The sequence below is a fragment of the Carettochelys insculpta genome, chromosome 3, assembly GCF_033958435.1.
Source record: "Carettochelys insculpta isolate YL-2023 chromosome 3, ASM3395843v1, whole genome shotgun sequence".
NCBI classification, from domain to species: domain Eukaryota; kingdom Metazoa; phylum Chordata; order Testudines; family Carettochelyidae; genus Carettochelys; species Carettochelys insculpta.
The window spans coordinates 102,280,219-102,304,395 of record NC_134139.1 but is presented as its reverse complement, the minus strand read 5'-3'; the positions used below and the strand labels follow the sequence as shown (position 1 = coordinate 102,304,395).

Below are 24,177 nucleotides of genomic sequence, written 5' to 3'. Positions count from 1 at the left end.
CTCTGAGCTACTGTTATGACTTTGGAAAAGAACCTAACTCCAAAATGACCAGACATAAAGAGAGTAGCTAAATCAACTAAAAGGCAATAAAGAGCTTATACACTCTTTTACAACTGGCACAACTCAGAGAATTTCTGAGTATATCTCTTTGGAAAAAATTGGATGTAGAAAGAAGGTAGAGAAATCCAGTTATTGCAAAGAAAAAAGCTTATGCCCGGAACATACCTTACTGAGACCAACGCAGAAAATTCAGAAGAAACTGCTGACATCTACAGTTTATTGCTGAGAAAGAGCAATCAACAGAGAAAATTCTGCAGATGGCAGATTATGAACAAGGAAAAGAAGATTCAAATATTCCCCACCGAGTCCCGTGGCAACTAATGGATACCCAGATGATTGAGTTGCTACATGTTCAGGTTGTGTAATCAGAGAACCGGTATGGTTACGAGACCCTTAACAGATTAATCCACACTGTACTTTAAAACAGTGTGCTAGTGTACATTTTATAAATGATAGGAATGTGGAACTTAAAGGGGGAGACATAATGCAATATAAAACTACATTATAAAGTTTTGCCACTAGGTGGTACTGTGTGTAACATACTTTACCGGAACGTGTGAGAAGCCAGTGCCACGCAATGTGAAGGATCCCATGGCAGGCACATGTGATGTATCCTTCTCTATAAATGAAGCTCTATAGCCTGTCCATAGCCGGCATGAGTCTGAACTGTTAGTACAGCCCTGTGACCTACTGCGTACGAGATTTACTTAACAGAAAGGATCGGAGGGGTAGCCGTGTTAGTCTGGATCTGTAACAGCAACGAAGGGTCCTGTGGCACCTTATAGACTAACAGAAAAGTTTGGAGCATGAGCTTTCGTGAGCACAGACTCACTTCATCAGGAGCATCTGATGAACTGAGCCTGTGCTCACAAAAGCTCATGCTCAAAACTTTTCTGTTAGTCTATAAGGTGCCACAGGACCCTTCGTTGCTGTTAACAGAAAGGGTGGAAACATCCACTACCCACTTTGTACAGGCCTTGCGGCAATGCCTTCCCTACTATTGCTGTTGGAGTTAGCCAGATCAGAAGCATGTCGACACAGTCTTCCAGCACACCTCTGATTGCCATGGACAGTCATTTACACAAAAGCCCCTTTACACCATTCTGACAGCATAAATAAGCACTACAGATGGTGTAAATGGCATTTACATTTACCTAATGCTCCATTTACATGGTGTCAAGGGACTTATTGGAAGCAGGAACAAGACTTACTGTATATAACTGGATAATGTATACATGATCCTTTCCATGTGATGTTTGACCAACGCAACGTTTCTGAGCCTTCCACAGTATGGGGAATATGTCCTGTTGTGTAGTTTGAGAGGCCTCTTACTAACCTTGAGGGTTTTGTTGTGTCTCTGGAGCTCTCGGCAGAGACTTTCCAGTTTGCTGCGGGCAAGGATGGCTCTGCTGTGCTCACTCTGCAGCTGGTCCTTCTCTTTGATGATCTGTGCCTGTCTCTTTTGTAGATACCTCAGCCTTTTCTGCTCAGCACGATGTTCTTCCAGCTGAAGACAGAGGGCAAAATGGAAGTAAAAATAAAAGGGCAGTGAATTGACAGGAAGGAAGAGAAAATGAACTCTTTGATTTTCAACCAAGTTACTACACTTCTGTAAAGTTTTGGAAAGTTTTTGTGTTTATATCCGCACTAGTGAAGAGAAGCTCAGTACTAGCAGTAAAATCACAATTTCAACAGTAGCCCAGTGAATGACATGGGTGTATAATCTCTAGGTCATGTAAGAATTCAGTGGTTATTCCTTTTAAAGCTTGGCCTTGTGAGAAGTAGCCAGGTCTTTCAGGCAGACCTTGTTCACTTATCACTGACAAAAAAGGAAGAAAACTCAGAAATTTGCTAGACACCCAAGCTGCTGTTGATGGAAAAGCCCCTGGTACACAAAAACTGTAACCTTTCTGCAGGTTTATGCTGTCACTGGCATTGCTCTCTTTAGTTGTAAAAATTCCTTTAGGGGACAGGAAAAAAAATATTATTCTATATTGTCTGATGTAAATATTTGGTGTGAATGTCTAAATATTTGCCACAGTCCCATTTTAATGAAGCAGTGGACTGCAGAATATTGACATTATGTTTGATAATGAGTGGTGCTGTTCATGACTGCGACAGGGGGATTGGCTCCTTTACAAGGGAGGGGGTTCCATGCACCTATGACTGCCCTGTTGTGTTATGGCAAGTCAACCGGGCCTTATAAAAGAAGCAGTTATGGTAGAGTGAAGCTGTAGAAAATTAGAAGGTTGCAGGTGAATCTGAGATGTGAGGGACTAAATGACTCCAGCCAGGTAAGGCCAAAAACCAGGGAAAAACCATGGAGGCATGGGTCTTCTTCTGGGAAAGGAGGAAAAAACTGCAGGACTGAGTTCTTGTGACCCTAGTAACCCCTGTATTCACACACTACATACTACTGCAACAATATTCATGCAGACTGTGCCTTAGATGGTATCATATGAAATCTAACAGAGTGGTTATTAGTCTCACCAGAAAAGGCATGCGTAGATGTTATATGTGAAACTATGAATCCCCTCTGCATGATATTACTAAAATATATTTGAACTAATCAAGTCTGGTGAATGGGTAAAAAGTTTTTTTTCCAGACACACACCCCCTGCCAAAAAAAAACAAACACTAGTGCTTCCACCCAGATACAATCACAGACAATTGGAAATTATAGTCACTTGTTCAGTCACTAGTAGAGAGGAACCTGCAGAAACAGATCACTTCACATCGTAGGAAGAACCAGTGGGATAGAAATCAGCAGGGGACTTTCTCTGTCAGACTGCCTGGCACCTTTCCTCGCAGCAGTAAATTTGGATTTTGAGAAAGATACACCCAAAAGTTTACTGGCACATAAAAGAGATGAGCAAGGAACCCCAAGTTCTCTTTCACCCAGGAAGACAAAGGAACCAAGACCTTTGGATTTTGTGGAGATCCTAAAACAATAGCTACGTCTACATGGGGATGCTACATCAAAATAGCTTATTTCAATGTAGCAAAATCGAAATAAGCTATTTCGATGAATAGCGTCTACATGTCCTCCAGGGCTGGTGCCGTCGACGATCAATGTCTACGTTGCGCAGCACCATATCGAAGTAGGCGCTGCAGGGGAGCGTCTACATGCCAAAGTGGCCCACATCGAAATAAGGGTGCCAGGAACAGCTGCAGACAGGGTCACAGGGCGGACTAGCGCTTCTGGGGCAATAGCTAGCCGCTCCCTTAAAGGGCCCCTCCCAGACACACTCAGCCTGCACAGCACGCGGTCTGCAGAGCCACAGGCATGCACACCCCGTCGAAGCAGTATGGACCCCCAGCAGCAGCAGCAGCAGCAGCCAGAGGTCCACCCACCTGCCCCTGCAGGAGCAGTACTTGCCCTGCTCAGTGCTATGCAGGAGGCAGCTGACCACCTTTTATTCGTGGAAGAGGAGCTGCCCCCAGGGGAGGAGGAAGCAGCCCCAGACCTTGCTGCCCTCTGCCCTGCCCCCTCACCCGCTGCACACGCCGCCGGCTGTGGAGCTACCCCACGAGCACCGACTGGTGGAAGCGGTTGGTGCTCGGTGAGTGGGACAATGAGCGCTGGCTCCAGAATTTCCTCATGAGCCGGCAGACATTCCTGGAGCTCTGCCAGTGGCTCACCCCTGCCTTACGGCACCAGGACACCTCCATGCGACGTGCCCCCATGGTCGAGAAATGGGTCGGCATTGCTGTATGGAAGCTGGCCACTCCAGACAGCTACCGATCCGTAGGGCAGCAGTTTGGCGTGGGCAAGGCCACCGTCGGGGCTGTCCTCATGGAGGTAAGAGGACCTGGGGGTAGGAGCCCTGCGGTGGAGGGCCAGACACACCATGCACACCCCTCACTGGTGCTCTCTCATGTCCTTCCCCTGCAGGTCGTCCGAATGGTAGCCTTTCCTGTTGAGGAAGCATCCTCCGCTGTGCTCCTCCACAGGCTCATGCGGCTTGGGGACCCAGATGCTGCCACCGTGGGGTTTGCCAGCCTGGGCTTCCCAAATTGCTTTGGGGCTCTGGATGGGACCCATATCCCCATCCGTGCCCCGGAACACAGCGGAGGATGCTTCCTTAACAGGAAGGGCTACCATTCGGTGGTCCTCCAGGCCTTGGTGGACAGCCAGGGCCGCTTCCTGGACATTTATGTTGGCTTGCCTGGCAGCACCCACGATGCCCGGGTGTTCAGAAATTCGGGCCTGTTCTGCCGGCTGGAGGCAGGGACCTACCTCCCCCAGCGGGAGATCCCTGTGGGGGACACCACCATGCCCCCTGCGTCGTCGCAGATGTGGCGTACCCCCTCCGGCCCTGGCTTATGCACCCTTACACCGGCCATGTCACAGCCAGCCAGGAACGGGTCAACACGCGCTTGAACCATGCACTCCAGGTAGTTGAGAGCACTTTCAGCCGCCTCAAAGGGCGCTGGAGGTGTCTCCTCACCCCGCCTGGATGCAGGCCCCACCAACATCCCCCAGCTCGTGGGCGCGTGCAGCGCACTCCACAACCTGGTGGAGAGCAAGAGAGAGGCCTTCTTCCAGGGCTGGGCTGTGGAGGCTGGAAGGGCCGACGTGCAGCCACCCGCTGCCCCCAGTCGCCAGGTTGACCCTGAGGGGATCAGGGTCCAGGAGGCCCTGCGGGCCCAATTTGACCAGGCTGCGGGGTGAACGCTTGCAGGCCACCCACTGCAGCCCCCCATCCTCCAGAACACTCCCTGCCCCCACGCCCACACCACAGATCACCCAAGAGCACCCCCCACCCACTTTTCTTGCAAATAAATGGACCTGTTGTTTGAAACCAAACAGTGAAATCTCTTATTAATAATATATATATATATATATATATATATATATATATATAAAAAAAGGGGGGGACTATTTACATGGGGGGCAGGTACCAGAACAGAACAGGGGTCCAACACAAACTATATACAAATAATGGGTGATATTTACAAAGGGGGGGGGCACGTCCTCGGCCCCGCACCCCTACTGTCCGGCGCCCAGGCTTGGAGGGCGTGACCCTCGCCTCGGCCAGAGCCCTGGCCGAGGCTGGGTGGGGGCCGGGCGAACTGGCAGATACGGCCGGCCGGTGTCTGCAGGCCGCAGGTCCCCCTCGGCAGGAGGCCCCAGGGTGGTGGACAGTGGAGGGACGGTGGTCAGAGCAGCGGTTGGAGCGGCGGGTGGAGCGGCGGGCAGAGTGGTAGGCAGCGCGGCATGGGGGGGCCAGGTGTTCCGCGATGCGCTCGAAGGTCCGCATGAAGGCCCCCAAGCCTCCTGGCGCCAGGCCAGCCCTCGCTCTTGTAGCTCCAGCCACCACTCTGACACCCGCAGGCGCCGCTCCGACACCTCCAGCTGACGCCGGAGGGTCGCGAGCAGCTGGGGGTCCGTGGCCATCCTCTGCTGGTGGCTCCGCCATCGGCCTCATCCTGGGGCTGGTCGGTGCTCTGCCGAGGGGCTGGCCTGCTGGGATGGCCCTGGTGGGCTCTCTGGGACCACTGACACCTCGCCGGCGCTCTCCGGGCCTTCCGATGGTGCAGCTGCAGAACACAGGGGGGAAGAAGAGTGGAGACAGCCGTTAGTGTGGGCCCTGGTCCGTGGCCCTCGTCCCCCCACCCCTCTGCTGCTGGTTCCCCATCCCCATCCCCGGGAGATGATGCTGCTGCTGCTGCTGATGGGTGTCCCACCCCCTCCCCCCGGGGGACCCTAGAGGTTCCGCTCCCCGCAGCCCCGGGGATGGGGCATGGCGCTGTCCTGCTGGGGGCCAGGGGCTGATGCACTCTTCTGAGGGACATGCCACTGCTGTCCTTGGGGCCACGGTCATGTCTGTTGTCCCCGCCTCTTAACCCCGGGTGTGTGCACCGGGGGGGGTACGTACCTGATGGTCCGCTTCCACGGTCAGGGGACACCCACTGGGCGGATGCCCTGCTGGAGCTCCAGGACGGGAGGGCGATGTGGAGCCCCTGGTCGCTGGACGAGTCCCCCTTCTCCTCCTCCGGCATCCCATGGGTAGGCTCCTGGGGGGGCCCCCGGGGTGCAGAGCTTGCCTCTGGGGAGGACTCTGTCTCCAGGCCTGCTGGGGCTTGTCGGCTGAGGTGTCAAGAGTGGCTGTGGGGGAGGAGGTGTATCGGGGGCCCAGGATGGCCCTGAGCTCCCTGTAAAAGGGGCAAGTGGCGGGGGCGGCCCCAGATCGGCTGGCCGCATCCCGGGCCCGGGCGTAACCCTGCCGCAGCTCCTTCACTTTACTCCTGACATGGTCAGGAGTGCGGGCAGGGTGACCCCAGGCAGCCAGGCCCTCGGCCAGCCGAGCGAACGCATCTGTGTTCCGCCTCTTGCTCCCCATTACCTGTAGCACCTTCTCCTCGCCCCAGAGCCCTAGCAGGTCCTGGATTTCGGCCTCCATCCAGGAGGGGCCCCGCTGCCTCTTCCCAGGCTGGCTGGCAGGCTGGGAGCCCTGGATCCCCTTGGTGGGGGGTACCCTGGGGGCGCTTGGGGGGCTGTCTAGCGGCCATCAGTGCAGGGTGGTGGGTTGGGGCTGCTGTGAGGCACGCAGGCTCACCGCATGGCAATGCTGCTGCCTGCACGCGCTCTCAGCTTCCTGCACAGGAATGCAGGGGGCAGGGAGCTTTAAGGGGCTGCTGCACACTGTGACCATAGAGCTCAGGGGCTGGAGATAGTGTCTGTCAACCCCTCAGCTGATGGCTGCCATGGTGGACCCCGCTATTTCGATGTTGGGGGACGCGCATCATCTACATATGCTCTACTTTGACGTTCAACGTTGAAGTAGGGCGCTATTGCCATCTCCTGATGGAGATAGCGACTTCGACATCTCACTGCCTTACGTCAATTTCAACTTCGAAATAGCGCTCGCCATGTGTAGACGTGGCGGGCGCTATTTCGAAGGTGACACGGCTACTTCGAAGTAGCCGGCTCGTGTAGATGCGGCTAATGACATATTCAGCCATTTTGCTGGAAAGGAGCATGGTGAGAGTCTCACCATAAGCCAAGACTATAGTTTGTTAACAATTAGTCACAAGAAAGTGCTTTTCACTTTTATTTGCATGTAATTATTTCAGATTTTACCCCCTAGGCATTAACTCATTTAAAATTGTCTCTTTTTGATAAATAAACTCATTTTACTTTTATTCCAAATCACCCCAGGGGTGTGTTGGAACTGAAGGGATTGTTAAGAGTAGCTTAAAGCAACACACTACTGTGCTTATGTCTTTTTAAAGAAGCAACAGACCTTATTGCTCCACAGAGTGACGCAGGAGAGGGATGGACATTTCAGGATAGAGGGTTTGGGGAAAATTAGAGAAGAGCGTTGGGGTCACTTGCCTAGTGATAAGCAAGCATGGTAGAGGCCCCAGTGTGGCTATGGTGTCACAAGAAGGCTGCTAGAATCAGGGGGGCTGAACCAGGTTTGCTTTACACACAGAATCGGTGCTTGTATGCAGGGTTGATGGCTCCAGACAGACAGCTACAGCAGCAGAGCCTTTTAAAGCACTCAGGTTTACAGGAGAAGCTGTGACACTACCTATTACTGTTCTGAATTGCACCTTTCTACATCACAGTTAAGTGAACATCATGCAAAACATGCTTTCAGTGCTATGCTCCTTGGTCCATTCACAGTGCAAATGCTCACTGTGGTACAGAATGTGGCCGTGTACCATCAATAGAAGTATCACAATTCACAGATTACTTCATGGAGCCCCTGTCCCCATGGGGTCAAAAATCTTCTGGCGAGTGGGGTAGGATCATACTGCATTTGTTTGTTTTTCTGGTAGGCATTGTGAAGTAGGCAGCGAGACCAGTGAACTAAATGCTTATGGTGGAAGAACAATTGGTGGTCCAAGAACAATTTTCTACCTAGGAAAATTGACCCAAAAAGGAAATGTATAAGGACTCTGAAGAGTAACAGAGAGTAAGCCGTGCTAGTCTATACACTATCAAAACAAAAAGCAGTCAAGTAGCACTTTAAAGACTCGCAAAATAGTTTATTAGGTGAGCTTTCGTGGGGTCTGTCCCACAAAAGCTCACCTAATAAACTATTTTGCTAGTCTTTAAAGTGCTGCTTGACTGCTTTTTGTTTTGACTCTGAACAGGTGAAGTTTAATTAAGATCTCCAAGAATACAGGAAAATGAGGCAGAGTTCCATAGACACATCGCAGACCATGACAGGCTCCTGGATGGAAGCTGATCCTGTTGCAGGTAGTGGGACTTGCACATTCTACAGCAAAGCAGAGCAATTCAAAATTTGCACTGTGTTGGGCCATTCCATACGTTACACAGTACTATTTATGGTCCCTGATGTTGACTTACGCAACTGACCAATACAATGCTGATGTGGGTTGTGACGAGTACAACAGAACATAAAGAGAGACTGTCACGCTTTGGCCAATTTATATAACTAATCTGTGAACAGAAACAATCCCACATGGTACGCGGCAATCTAAAGCAGTGGAAACTCAGATTTACCTATTCAGCTATTAATTCATCTGCATATCACTAGCCACAACTGGAGTGAGCTGTAGGTGAAGAATTATTTACTTAAGAAACCCAACCCTCAAAAAATCCTCTTAGACAAAACATTTACATAACAATGGCATTCACTGGTAGGTACCCCCTTCTACTCCACAGAATTTATGAGAAAAACAAACACAATTCCAAGCAGTTTTGATCCATAAATGGAGAAGTGCCAAAGGCTCCACTTAATGAATAGGCACATTGTTGTTTCTGCTGTTGCTACACAGCATCACTCTTCACCATGGAGACGATATGGTGAACAAAGGCTATGGCTACACTGCACCCTAAACACAAAATGAAATATGCAATTTGTGCTATGCAAACTGCATATCTGATTTTGAGTTTATTTTGACATTTCTTGCTGTCTAAACAATAGCAAATGCTGTGCTATGTCAAAGTATCCCTTACTTCTCCTGCAACAAGATGTACAGGGATGCCAAAATAGTATGCCTGTTATTTTGAAAGTTTCAAAATAACAGGTGTGTTTCATGGATGTAGAATAGCTATTTTGGGATACTGTGGTATCTCAAAATAGCTCTGCAGTGTAGCCTTAGCCAAAGAAGTGAGAAACTGAACATACATAGTGAGTCTGCCCTGGTCTGGCTGTGATCTGAAGAAGTGGGGCTGTCCCACGAAAGGTCATAATCTAATAAATTTTTCTGTTAGTCTTTAAAGTGCTACATGACTGCTTTTTTGTCATGTAATTCATTTACTTTGCCAAGAGCTTGTGAATAATATTGCCTGTTTTAAAAACGGACATTTTAAATCACTATGTTATCAGAAATGTCACAGAATGTGGCCTCTGAAACACTAAAATTGCATGACAAGGAGAATTCCTTAAATAAAATAGTATGTAGCTCAGGTTAGCAGACAATCTCAATGAGTATTGTTTTGTACTTCCATTGCTGATGCGTTTCTGCAGATAGTGTATCAATTACACCTACAGACTAGTATTAAATCTAGTATGTTATCAGTCAAATTATAACTAGTCACATTGCAAAGGAAAGAAATCATCTTCAAATATACTTGTATCTTATGCCCAGCTCTTGCTATACATATTCATATTGCTATATGTAACCCCAAACTATGTTTATATATGGTAAGACTGCACTTGCTGAAATAAATTTTCTAGTACAAGAGAGTTTGCCACAATGGTTCATGGGGAAAAATTAATATAAACCACAACCTGCTCCACAATCAAGCCATCTTTACTAGCTGTGCTCTTATCCAGCACAACTTGATAGAGCAGAGTGAATAGCACAAGCATTTATCAGCAAACCTTGGGTTAATTTTAACTTACTTGGTTTGCAACTGTCCCAAGCACAGCCATATCAGGTCAGAACAATAGTCTATCTAGCCCAGTATCCTGACTTCACAGAATACCAGATGCTTCAGAGAGAATTAATAGAACAGGGCAATTGGTGAGTGACCCATCCCTCGCCGTCCAAGCCTAGATTTGGAAGTCAGAGGCTCAGAGACACCTGGAGCAGCGGGTTGCTCCCCAACCATCTTGGTTAATATCAGGAGTTATGCCTTGTGACACAGCAGAGCAGGAATGCTTTTGTGCTTCTCTTCTGACAGAGTCTTCAAAAGCCTCTCCCTTGCAGGGGCAGTTAGTGACATGAGTTCCTGTTTTCCAGCTGTGTTTGATTGTCGTGGAGAATAAACTGTAGCAGGACCAGCCCTGCTTTAACTTACTCTGTAGGCATGAAGTCCTTTAAGTAGGTGCTAGAGTCCCATCAAAATCAGAGCAAATCACTGAGATTATAAAGTTAGGAACAGCTTGGCTTTGTGATGAACCATCACACGTAACACCAGAGACCTTTGTGTATAAAGCCAATTATCTGGCTTGCTAATGGGGGTGGTGTAAAGGATGCAGTTGCCCCGGGGCCCAGTGATTCAATAGGACTCAGAGCTCCTGGCCACTGCTGTTGCTCTTACGGCAGCAGCAGCAGCAGAAGCGTCTAGAGCCCCACGCTCTTTAAATTGCCGCAGGAGTGTGACACCCTGTGCTCTGCACATCTCGGAGGGCGCTGTATATTGTGGGGGCAGCACTGTACTTCCAGTGGTGTTGAGGGCTGGCTGGCCAAGCCTCATCCCTTGCAGCTGAGGCCCTGTCTCCCACTTTGCCTATGGGCCCAGAGAAGGCGTTGGCTCCACAGTCAATTATAAAACCAATGTTCTGTGAGGCAAATTTTCAATACTCCATAAATTGTACAAATGCGACAGTGTTTTCCACATGGATGATACCAACAGGTTATGGCTGTGAGGTCCTTAGAAAAAACCTTTAGTCCAAAAGTAAAAGACCTTGCAAAGTATGTCGGGAGCAAAGGTACAGACGTTTTTAGATATTTGAGGGAGGGGGACTGAATTTTAACATTGATTCTGGATATTCTGGTTTTCTACTTTCCCCATCCCCTTTTAAGTAATTTAAGTCAATTACTTTTACACTTTAGTACTCATAAAGGTGCTCATCATTGCAACTTAATTGGTATTGAAAAGCTCTGTATTTTAATTAAGAAAATTATACCCAAATTATCTCTATTTCTTTAAAAAGGTCTGTAAAAACAGAGTATAATTTCCTGCTTAAAAATTACCTACACACATCTATCTATCTATCTATCTACCTATCTCACTCTTAAAAGAAAGGAAATGCAAAGTTAGGAATGTCAATCATTTGTCATGAGTGTTGCATGTCCAAAACAACACACACATCTCAAAACAGGTATTCCACTAATCTCCAGCGTGTTGGTTTGATTGTGCAAAGCCATGCTCAGTTTCTTGTAACCTGTTTAGGAAGCAAACAGTGCAGGAACCAATACATTGAGGAAAATTATTGCCTGAGAATCAGGCTGTTAAATGTCATATGCTGTTTGTATTGTTTTCTGTTTGCTTGAGAGCTGTTTAAAACACAAACTTGACCTGCTCTTGGTTTCATCAAAACTTGCTTGGTGATGTAAATGGGATTCTGAACAATATGTTTCACAACTATTGCTTTTTCTTAAGCACAGCAGATATTAGGAGGCAGGCTTGTAGTGTATGAAAGCCCTGCCCCCAACAATTTTAAGGTTCACAGATCTCTGGCCACTTTGATGTTTGTGCACTTTCGTGTTACAATAAACCAGTTTTCAAGGAATTGATGTTCTGGTTACAGAAACAAAACCTGATGGATCGCTATCCATCTTGGTCCCCTCTTTTCTGATTCCTTATGGTTGTAGCTCTAGAAACGAATCTAAAGCAAACTCTTAGAAATCAAAACCTCAGAACTTCAGAGAAGACCCTTTTCTAAATCTTGGTATTTCAGCACCTCTCCAAGTGTACATATGAAAAGACATTTAACAAAGATTGCATTCAAATGTTTGCAGCAGGTGGAGTTAGGACAGAATGAAGACTAGAGTTCCCTGACATTTGCTCTGCAAAGTGCTGTACAGTAGAAAGGGCTGCCTATTTTATTATCACACTCCATGTTAATGGTCCATGATTACAGGTGTAGCTCAGCAAATTCCTTGTAAATGTTGGCAAATTTAATACACAACATTTTTATTCTTTTTTTCCAATTCTTTATCAGGTCTTTATACTCCTAGTCTTCAATCAACCTACTTAACTGCTCTTATTTAGTACTAACACTGGGCCAAATGTAGCCAGTGGAATTACACAAGGATGAATAAGACCCTGATCACACAATGAGCTCATCATGGGAAGATTATAGTACCCAAATGGACCCCAATTTACTTATGCTGAAAATTGACTTAAGCCGGCTAAAATGGGGCTCCATACAGGAGGGAGTGCACAGGTTCTGCATTCAGGGAGTTCACTGGAGGATGAAGTGCTTGGATTATATTTATAGGGCCCTGTTTTCTCCTGATTGGTATCTTGGGTACTACTATACACATGTGAAGTGTGGATATAAAACCCTACTAAATCAGAGTGGAAGTGTTAGCACTTTGCACTGATGTTAATGAGTACATATGGAACAGTACAAAGGGAAATTAGGACCCTGGTCTTTTTACAACTACTCTGAAAAGATGTAAATGATTACACAAGGTGCAAGGAGGGAGCAGGTCTGTCGCCTGGTCTGCCACCTATATATACATATTTTCCTCTGATACAAGTGATGTTGGCCCCAGTTCTGATCTCAGCTCTACCCAGGTACAGCCAGAATAGAAATTATAATTAGTGGAACTACTCTGATGTATGTGAGATAAGACTCCGACCTAAAGTGTGTGCTCAGAATCTTCTTGGGAACTTTGTTTTTGTGACGAAGGGACGAGCAAGCCTTGAGAAATGAAGAGGAGAGAAAACATGGAATTACAAACTATTCTGGTCCTTGGTAAAGAAACTTATAGTATAAAAAATAACTTTTTCAGCGGCAGTAGATGTCAATTTTTATCATGGCAGTAGCCTCACAGCTGGTTGGCAAAATACTTGTTTTCTATTGGGCTGCACTTAACCAAAAGGTCTGATACGCATTTCATGTAAACTGCCAATGTTGTGCCTCATCAGCTCTCCTCCTCTTTTCAGATCTCATCTGAAAACATATCCTTTGAACTTGTCCTTTTTTGCTTCTTTGGCTGTCATGTATTATTTAAACAGGAAAAGTGTTTTGGGACGCTGTTTCTAATAAGACGCTATAAGGAATAAAGGTAGAGCATATTGCATTGCACGCTGTGTTTATCACTACAGGTATAGTTTTTTTTCCCTGCATAAATCAACAAATGCTGTACTAACCATCTCAGCATACTTCCTAAATAACATGTCTAGCTTCTCTTCTGGGGTAGTCAGCTTGTTCAAGCTCTGCATCAGCAGCGTTGCTTCCTTCCCTTGGGATAAAAAAAAAAAAAATCCATGAGAAGGCAATCAGCATATGGTAGATGGTTGGGAACCAGACTGATGTGTTAATCTAAAACCTCATCTTAAAAATCTCTTGTTTTGAGAGGAAAAATTTTCACTTGGTTTGTTTTTTTTTTAAGGAAGATATGAACAGAGCCTGTTGATCACAAACATTTCTAGAACATGACTCCATTCTAGAACTTGGCCCCGAACAGTTTCCTAGCTAGGGCATAGATTTTTCGAAAGCATACTTAGGTACCTAAATTCCACTTAAAGTCAACAGGAGTTAACTGCTTTTAAAATTTTCCTCATGATCCTGGATCCTAATTTTCCATGATACAAAAACCAAAATTCGCTGATAATAAAAGCATAGCAATCTGTATTTTTACAGCATTCATTTCCCTAGCCCCAATATATATTGCTATCAGTGGAACACACAGTTTTATTGATATATTTACAATGTTTAAGCAAGTTCATTTTGTCATTCGAAATCAAATCAATAGACTGATCTAATCCATGTTTCTTTAAGTTGTCAGTTTCCTAGCTCTTCTTTTCATTGCTTGTTTAGCACTTTCTATGTGTTCTACAATTGTCTGCCTTCAAACATAATTTACAACAGCATTGCTATATGCTGCACAGAACACCACATTAACATCAACATGAAATTTGCTCTTGCCAACCTTGGTGAAAAAATTTTAGGGGTGTTTTTTAAAGTTTTTGGACTCTTTTCCTAACTTTAACTACTTGCATCTGGAGGCTGAAGTGGAATTTGAGATGCATGATATGTATATATTGAGTAACCTCTCTTCACCAGAAGCAATTTATTAGAGCATGTGTAGCTGTATAAATTTAAAGAGCGTTCAGAAATCCATCACAAGAGGGGAAGGTTGCATGCATTGTATAATGACGTTGGTCCTTTCAGTAAAATTTAATGTTTTTTATTTTTTTCACAGAACATAAAAACTAAAGATTGTCTGTAAAAATGAAAATTGTGCTTTTATGCATTTTTCTGTGGCAAATGTATTTCTACGATCCCTGCTCATGAATTATTTTAATTCAATACTGTTTTGTGAAGTGATTGGGTTATATACACAGTACGAAGCTAGATATTTCTGGGTCAGAGTTTTTGCATGGTTGAAAAGGGCTGGACTCTGGCTGTAACTGGACAAATGACAATTCCTTCAGCAGGTGGGAACTCTTAGCTGATGTCAAGCTGGCACAGCCAGCTCTTGTGCCATCTTCTTTCCCCAGTGCAGGAACCAAACTGGTTTTGGGAAAACTCATGCTGGGGGCCTGCTGGGGGAGGGGCAGGGTAGGATTGTGTGCCATTATGCTGATCCTCAGTGACCACATGCTATTAGTGTACACTGAAGCAGCCCCCAAGGCTGCTCTTTCGAGGACCAGTGCAGATTGGCTTGTGCCATCTGGTAGCCACATCTGTCTCAAAGGCTGGAAAACTCCATGTTTAACTTCTGCTCAACAGGCTTTATATTTTTTTTCTTAAATGAACAAGCTATGTAATACTAACAAATTGGGTTTAAATAAAGATAGATATGAGCCTGGTGCGCACTTGAGCACTTGGGACCCTTTGGACATTTCTTGGACACCTTTCAAGTTCCCCTGCAGAAAGAAGGCTGACCACTGGAAGTCTACAGATATAGCCACTGAAGACCTCCTCAAGACCTTTGGGTAAATATCAATCTGGGTTTAATTTTGAGCTTCTCTGCTATCTTGTGTATGTGCTAGAGGTTAAATAAAGTAGAAACTCTAAGTGAAAGCACTTCTGTTTGCCTTCATGCATCAACAATCTCTCAGCTTGCTGTGAGCTATTCCCATTGATTTATTGCCTGCCACTGCCTTGCAAGGAATGAAGTTACCAAAAGGTGTGAATTCAGCAAACCCCCAGGTAACACATCTCCCCAGCAATTCTCCAATCCACAACTTCCAAACTACTTTGACTAGGAGCAAAAAAGTGGTACTTGGGTGGCACAATACTGTATAATAGTCTCTTAGGTGTCCACATTATTAAGAGGACTAAGATCTGATGCAGCCTAATCTTACTTCTTGGATAACTATGTAAAACATCGGAAGGGTAACCGTGTTAGTCTGGATCTGTAACAGCAACGAAGGGTCCTGTGGCACCTTATAGCCTAACAGAAAAGTTTTGAGCATGAGCTTTCGTGAGCACAAACTCACTTCATCAGATGCCAAGACCAGCATCTGATGAAGTGAGTCTGTGCTCACGAAAGCTCATGCTCAAAACTTTTCTGTTAGTCTATAAGGTGCCACAGGACCCTTCGTTGCTGTATGTAAAACATGTGTAACTACAGACGGATCGCAACAGTCGTGATTTTTCACACACATAATCAGGAAATATTTACTATCAATGACCAACAGAGATTTAACGTGTGAATCAGCAGAAATTAGACTTTCCCCCCCCAATTCTAAGCAGTGGCTCTTTAAGGGGGTCACATTTCAGTTACATAAATACTTGCCTAGCCCTTTCAGGATTTTCTTTTCCAATTTTTGCTCCTTATTGATGCTGGATTCCTTTGCTCCTGTGTCACCAGCAGTAGCTAGCTGTTCTTTTTCGCTCTCGTCATTTGCATCTTCATAATCTCCATCCTCATTATTGAACGATTCTCCCTTCTCAGGCTTGTCAGTGTCTTTGGCAGCTTGTTCCTTTTCCACTAGACTAGCGGCGGACCCATAGGTTTTAATAATGTCCTCCAGCTGTCGGCTCAGCTCTTCAGATATGTCACAAACTGTTGTTTCAGGTTCAGCACTTGTTTCATTCTCAGGGGCCTGGGGGTTGGGAGAGGATTTCTCACTGTTTTGTTTCTCGAGGCCATTCTGATTAGGTAGTGTTGAAGTGCTGTTTGCAGGAGGGAGTGGTGGTTGTTCAGGTTTGAGGTTGGTGGATGGGTTATTCTCCATATTTGGTATAGCACCTAATAGCCAACAGACGTAATTTTAACGTTAACAAATTAATGGTGCCATCTAATAGTAGATAAATAGCATACAACACACTAGTAATTTTGCTTAGATGACTGGGGAATATGCTTTTCTGTTACTTGATAATGGCTACGTCTACACTAGCCCCAAACTTCAAAATGGCCATGCAAATGGCCATTTCAAAGTTTACTAATGAAGCGCTGAAATGCATCTTCAGCTCTTCATTAGCATGCGGGCAGATGTGGCACTTCGAAATTGACGCGCCTTGCCGCCGCGCGGCTCGTCCCGACGGGGCTCCTTTTCGAAAGGACCCCACCTACTTCGAAGTCCCCTTATTCCCATGAGCTGATGGGAATAAGGGGACTTCGAAGTAGGTGGGGTCCTTTCGAAAAGGAGCCCCGTCGGGAGGAGCCACGCGGTGGCGAGGCACGTCAATTTCGAAGTGCCGCAGCCGCCCGCATGCTAATGAAGTGCTGAATATGCATTTCAGCGCTTCATTAGTAAACTTTGAAATGGCCATTTGCCTGGCCATTTCAAAGTTTGGGGCTAGTGTAGACATGGCCAATGTCATGTAAAAAACTTTAGCATCTGAGGCAATTTATCCTTGGTGGCATAAAAGCAAATTTTATACATTACTAATGGAAAATGCAGATCCTAAAACTAACATTTTAAAAAATCCTTATCCCTGCTGCCAGTGACACTACAGACAATTAAACCAGATATTATCTAATTTGCTGTGCTTTCTGAGTGTACTCTGTCACTTGTTTGACTTCTTGCCTTTTTCTTCAGCTGACTGCAGCAGCTTTACTTTACACCAAAGGTTTCCAGACTCTGGGGTATGTCCTCCATGGGTTAATTGGTGGGGAAAGAGGAACATTTTGGAGGGCAGAGTGGTGCCTGGGTTATCCCCCATGGGGGAAGGGAGGGAGCACCATCCAGCCCTTCTCAGCTCCCAGCTCTGCTGTGGTCCTTCCCCAATACCCAGCTCTGGCATCTCCACCAGCCTCTGCTCCCAACCCTGGATTGGCTGTGGCTCCACATCCAGTGTCATTCCTGGCCACGCCTCCACCCCCACCTCTGGCCACAGCTTCGTTCCTGGCCCCACCCTGGCTGAGGCTTTGGCCCCCTTAACCTGCCCATGTCCCCCACCCCAGGAGCCCCGTCCCCCTTCCTGGCTGCTCAGGGCAGCCTGGACCTACATAAGGGTAGGGCACGACCCTGAAAAGTTTGGGACCTTCTCCTTAGGCTGTAATCAGTTCCACTTTCTAGTTTCATTGTGGCACGATGTGTTGTATTTCAGTGAGCAACACTGAAGAGAGCTATTTATTTCTAAAATTGTTATGTAATTGTACAGCTATCTAGCACAGCGGGGCCCACCAATAAAACGAATAAGAATAAAATAAACTTATGTCAAACTCTATCATTGTATTTAATTAGTACTGTTCACTACCTGGCATCGTACAAAGCATAAAATAGAGAGTGTCAGCATAGCAACATTTGTTCTTGGTGTTTAGGTGTCATTCTGCTCGTTTCAGTGGGGACAGGGACAAATATCGACAGCTGCAAAATCGATTTTGGGTATGCAATTTGCACACCTAAAATTGCGTAGCAGCTGTCGATATTCAAGGTAAGTGTGGACCCAGCCTTAGGCTCTACCCTGAAAGCTGGAGTCCTTGAGCACCTCCAAGAGTTAATACCTTGAGTTTATGACATTCAAAGATAGAGTTTAAACAAGGGAAAGCCTCAGGGAGGTAGGCTGAGTTGACTGTACTCCTACTTTGTACTGCTGGAGTGCTGCACACCAGTAGGATTAGGCTTTAGAATGGATTCCTGTTACTAGAACTAGTTCACTCTGCCCTTGGGTTTCTCCCTTTCGGTCTTGTCATTTTTCTTTTTTGTTGTTGTCCCCTGTAGTGATAGCACAGGACAGACATCTGTGTGAGACATAAAGCCCCAAAGAGTGCAACAAATAAGAATGCTTTGTTTCATTCCAGTACGTAGGATCAATACTGTCTTATCCTAGAAAGACAAGCCTGGTTTCACAATAAAGATTCAACAAGACAAAGAAAGGTTTAAAGAAAGAATTTAAAGTTTTGCTCCCTGATCAATTGACTCTGCTGGGTCATCTCTACAGTGTCCGAACTGCTGCCATTTTACAAGACAGTGAATGACGAGACATGTAATACATGACTCAGTGCATATCAACCTTGTACAAAATAGATTTTGGATATTAAGTGCTAACATTTAAAAATCTAGATACTTGCAGATATCACTTCCTTCAGCAACTAACTGTTAACATAAAATTGGAATCTTTGGTGGAAGAGCCTTTGAAATGTTGGCCTGCAGTCCATTCAGAGGCAAAACTAATGGCTTAGTGGAAGTTTTGCCTCTGCAAAGATTGCAGCGCCTCGCCCTATAGAGAACACTGTCACATTAGTGGATCTGATTCTCTGCTGCTTTGCCTCCAGTGTAGTCAGTACACCTGTGTGAAATAAGTTTAAAATATTACTGTTCTGATTTGATAACATGTTGCGCCTAATTTACTGTGGCAAATTATGCCTCTCATACATGATTTATCCAAACAATTCCTGTCAGCATTAACAGGTTTGTCACAACTTGAGCTTGTGGTCCTATTTTAACCTGAGTGAGTTGATTACCAATTACTCAAATTAAGTGACATGGTTATAAATGCTAGTGTGGCTGCTTTACAAATGTTTGTTCCAGAACACAAGCACGTGAGATGGTTAGACTAGCATTCACAGTTCTGATAATTAATTTAATTGGGAATAAATTAACTAGAGTTAAAACAGGACCACAAGCTCTAATTTAGGCAAACCTGGTGTGAACTTCATAACAGAATAAAACACAGACCCTTAAATGTGCTACAGTTCTCAAGGGTATCACACAGCCGGTCATACCTGGTTATGACAAGCACATGGATATGCTAATATTACTTCTGGAAATATCTGTTTTTGTATTCAGCTGAAATACCCAGAGTCTCTGTCCCAGACCTGAAGAAGAGCTCTGTGTAAGCTTGTCTCTCTCGTGCACAGAGGTTAGTCCAATAACAGATATAGCTCACCTGCCTTGTCATTCCTACATTATCCATTTTCTTAAAAGCGTTATAGCTATTGCAGTCCATTGTACCTATAGCTATGAACAAGTTTATGTGATTAGAGCCATCCCTGGAGCGGCAAGGGGCCTGGGACAATTCCCCCCGCCCCACTTCCCCAGATCCCACCTTTACCTCACTCTTGCTGCTCTTGCTCTGCCCTCCCCACACACGCCTTCCTTTCAAACCCTGCTCTGCCCCAGCGCCAGTCTTCCCTCAAGCTACAATGCCTGCTTTGCCCTAACTTCACCTTTTCCCTGAAGCTCCTGTCCCGGCTCTGCCCCTGCCCTGCTCTCTCTCCCCACCCTTTCCCCAAGCTCCCTCCCACAAGTGATGCTGGGAGCCAGCAGAGTGGAGCGGGCTGAGGTCGGGTCGCTCCACTTCCCTCCACTGCCGGTGAGTGCACAGGTGGGCCTGAGCCCTGCGGCTAGTGTCAGACCCTCCGCTAATCCCCTGGGCTGCCCTTGGCCATGTGCTTCTGCAAACCTCCCGAAGAGCAGGCCCAGGGTGACACATAGGTGGAGGAAGAGGGGCATGTGCCCTCCCAAATTCTGTCGGTGAGGGGGGCCAGAGAGTGGCCAGCATGTGGGGGGAGAGTTAATGCGGGGAGCCTAGCGCTCACAGCAGGGGTTGGTTCCTCTGCCCTCACTGGCAGCCATGCAGCAAGAGGAACAACGTGGCCTCACCTTGCTCTGTTCTCCTGGTGCACTACTGGGGGGAGAGGGCAGGACCACCCCTGCGTTCACCGGCAGGAAGCAGAGCAGTGCAGCTGGAGGAGCAGAGTGAACTAGAGCTGTGTGGCTCTGCATCCCCTGCGGCTGCAGATGAATGCGCATGCAGGGGTGGACCCATCTAGCTCTGCTAGTCCTCCCGGCTGCCTCAGTGGAATCAGAGGTGGGGACGGACAAAGGGTAGGAAGAGGAGGAGAGAGGGTGGAGCAATGGCAGGGAAGAGGTGGGGATTTTTCAAGACCTTCCCCAGGCTCAGAGTGGGGAGTCACCAGCCGCCTGAGTCTCCCCTCACCAATTACCCCTGGTGGGACCCCCCAAAGCACAGGGCCTGGGGAGGTTGCCCCAAAACATCCTATGGATGGGATTGCTCTGTATATGATATGCAAAATCAAACTCCAGATTTTATTAACTTAAGACATTTTGAAATGTAAAATAAGCCCCCAACCCTCCCCCAAAACCAAATCAACCACACACTCCCACATGTTACCAGTGGAAAACTTGTGGTTACATGAACAGAGCAGCTGCTGTGTACACAACAGGTCATGTGCAGCCTTGAAGAGGAGGGAGTTTCAGTGAGTTAGCCCCACGCCCTTCACTCCCTGCAGAGTAACCTGGCTATGCATCGGGAATCCTTCCACATCAGGCCATAAAGCAGATATAGAAATACTCTGTGTGGAATCCACACTAGGATTTAGGCATTGCAATGCTGAGTGTCACAGTGCTTAGAAAATCACAGGAACAACATGTGGTCCCCAAAGCCAAGTTATATGTCTAGGCAGCGTGGTCTGGGTGGCACTGATGGTTGGCTGCCCCAGCCTTGCCCCTTCTGACTGAGGCCCCGCCACGGCTGGGAGCATGGAGCTGTCCTCCCCACCTTTTCCAGAGATCCAGCAAGTCTGTTGGCCGCTGCTAGATACCTCCTTTAACAGCCAGCTGTATTCCTGATCAACACAATCAGCCCCTGAACTGGTGTGGGAATTCAAAGAAATCATTGTGTTTAGCAAAGGGGAAAAGAGAAAATGTGGTTTCCCATGTGATAGGATGGTTAGTGCTGTTGTGCGTTGAATTTGTTTGGATGTAAACGACAGCGCCTTTTAAATATTTTTCTGATAGCAAACAGTAACATCTCACTTTCAAGCCTATACTTCTATTTTAAAGGCCCATTAGTCCCAAAATAGAAACAGACAGTGCTCTAATTTAGCTGTATTGTGATAAAAGTATTCTTCTGCTGCTGGGAAAAAATCACCAGCTACGCATTACAGATATTGCCACCTTGTTAGGCTCCATTCCTAGGAAATGCCGATCAATTATGATCAACCACAAAAAATATATATTTTTTCTGTAAACAATGGTAAGTCCTGTAAAAGGCAGGGTTTAGGGTTATTAAAAGTGATGTTTTTCTCAGCAACAAGTGTTTTTTTATTCTTCTCCTCTTTCAGTTTGCACTTCAAGAAGGTTTGCAAACACTTGGCTATATTTAGTTCTTGCCTTCCTTTGTAGCCAGCAGAAAGACACATGGCATATGTGCTGCAGCAAGGGGCTATTTTAAGCACTTCTAAAACGGGTAATGGTATTTAGCACTTTAGTCTTGAAATTCATTAAAAATCATCTGTAAAACAGAGTTTTCAACATAATTAACCAAACAGAATGTGTTGAACAAAACTAAAGTGTTACCATGGAATGAATTCAGACTTAAACTGCAGTAAAACTTCAAGCATTTAATAAACTCTGGCATGCCCCATGTCAGATTAGCTCTGATTAGCCCATAGACAGTGGGTGTGCCTGGTGTTATCCTAAACCCTTCATATTCCTTTAAAAACAATAGTGCAGCTGACATGAGTAATTGCGTAAGAAGCATAAGGAAGTCAGCATTTATCTATGACTTCAAAGATCAGCCAAGTAACTGGCTGTTGTAGGACACGCGCAGAACAGAAGAAAAAAAAAAGAACCAAAAACTTTACTGTAAATCACCTATCTGAGGTCTCATGCCACATCTGAGTTCTGATTATTTTTGTAGCAAAACTGCCATTTTCCCAGATCTCACATAAGACCCACCTTCATCTAGTTCAGTTTTTAAAATCTTTTTGGAGAAATTAATGTCTTACTTTCAGTGGCAGTCCAAGCAGGGCTATTATATTGGCTTTGTGTCTCACACATACAGCACCTATGCTTTTAAGGTAATGTCACTAAAAGAAACTTACTTCAAAAACTTATATAGACAACACTGAAGTGAGGCATTTTGATTAAAGGCAGGACATGGTGTCACAAAATAGCATCAACAGAGAAACTATCAGACTTACCAGAAGAAGGAGATTTGAGTGGAGAAAAGAAATCAGGAGGCGTGTGCAGGCAAGGACAGGACAGCAAGGGGACTCTCACCCGGTACTCCTGGCAAGTGAGAGAGTGGGGAGGACTGGATGACACAGCAGGAGAGAAACAGTCCAGAGTCTGAGTGGAAGCAACCCAGGGGAAGGACTCTAATAGCAATGCAGAGAGGCTCCTTGTAAGTTGACTGCCCAACCAATATTTTTGCTGCTCTCCTTTCTGACTTTCTAAAGAGAGAAGATTATAAAGACTGAAGAATTCCTGTAGTCTTGTCTGCAGTGACTCAACAACATGAGTACCAACCTCAGAGATAACTGTTAAAGAGGAGTACACAAACCACAGGCTGTGAGTTCTATACTTAGATGTAGCCAATAATTCCCAAGTGTAAACTGCTCTGGGATTATAACAGCCTCAACACAGAATTCTGAGCTATTTTGCCAAACAGGTGAGTATACCTTTGTGATAGATAGTCCCTTACTCCAAAAATCATAGTATTCAGGTCACTCCCAGTCCCAAAAGAACAGACACTTATCCCATGTTAATTGCACCGTACCTGTCACACCAAGGTTAATGCTTGCAACCGAATCTATAATTTTTAAATAGGGAAAGGAAACCAGATAGTTATTTGCATGGTTAAAGTATGCACATGTATATACACAAATGAGTTACAGTCTTCAGTTTCAAAAGATAATAGAAGCTTCTATAAAGCAGCAAGCTCTTTGAGCTGAGGGACCCATTTTGCAATGCACTGGACCCAATCCTCAAGACACCAGCTCCATCTGTTACTAGAGAGCCCAAAACATATCTTAAGCTTATTTGTGAGGGACAAAGAGGAAGCAGAAAATAGCAGGTCAGTGAACTGGATGACTAATGAGAGCTGAGGTTGGACCAGAAGAGGGTCAACATGTTTTCAGGCTCTCAACTGCCTTTAATGAGAGCTACAGATCCTGATGTGGCAATGGAGACAGTGATTTAGCTTAGAGATAGAGTCCACATAGGCAGGCTTTGTGCGGGGTTTTGTTTTTATTTCTCGACATGGAAAATATGGTTTTATGCATTTTTCAGAGGAATCCAGACATAATGGCTTATGAGAAAGATCAGTCCTTAAGGAAAGTCCTACTTTAACACTCGTAACTTGACAATGCCTCTGTAAAAAGGCAGAGATAAAAGAGGACACTCAAAAATAGGGTTCCTGAAGGGCCAGCCTCATCACAGAGAAAGCTGAGACAGAATTTACTAGCATTGCCAACTCATCTGCTACTGATTCAAATTTCTTAAAAACTGCCTATAGCAGACTTTAGGGGCCAGATTGCTCCTAGCTCTGTGGGAGTGCACATGGAGGGGTTGTCAGGGCTGTGATTTCCTGAGCAAGAGTTAGTAGAGCTGGTAAGAGAACACTTGGCACAGCATCTTTTTGTTCGAATGTGTCAAATTCAAAAAATTCTGCAAGACCTTGCAGATTTCCATGGAATTCTGCCAGAAATCTGCCTTGGTTTGCTGCCATGTCAACCACCACCCAGGTCACCAGATGAATTTTCCCCCTTCCAGGGTAACAGAATCCAGCAGAATATATCCAACCCAAAATTCCCACAATTGAAAAACTTTCAGACCACATCTGGGGCTGGCACACCTTT

General features: G+C 45.8%; 1 protein-coding gene across 2 annotated transcripts in view; it reads right to left on the bottom strand.

The window, feature by feature from the left end:
- The window catches only part of TXLNB (taxilin beta), a 43,982-nt gene extending 21,144 nt beyond the window's left edge, over positions 1-22,838 (bottom strand). For both annotated transcript variants that reach the window (XM_074990463.1, XM_074990462.1), the window contains exons 1-4: positions 22,519-22,838; positions 15,916-16,371; positions 13,319-13,410; positions 1,397-1,567 (exon numbers count right to left, since the gene is read on the bottom strand). In XM_074990463.1, coding sequence (XP_074846564.1) covers positions 1,397-1,567; positions 13,319-13,410; positions 15,916-16,357 — 705 coding nt within the window. In that variant the 5' untranslated portion in view covers positions 16,358-16,371; positions 22,519-22,838. The remainder of the gene's footprint in view (positions 1-1,396; positions 1,568-13,318; positions 13,411-15,915; positions 16,372-22,518) is intronic.
- Positions 22,839-24,177: the final 1,339 nt, after the last annotated feature.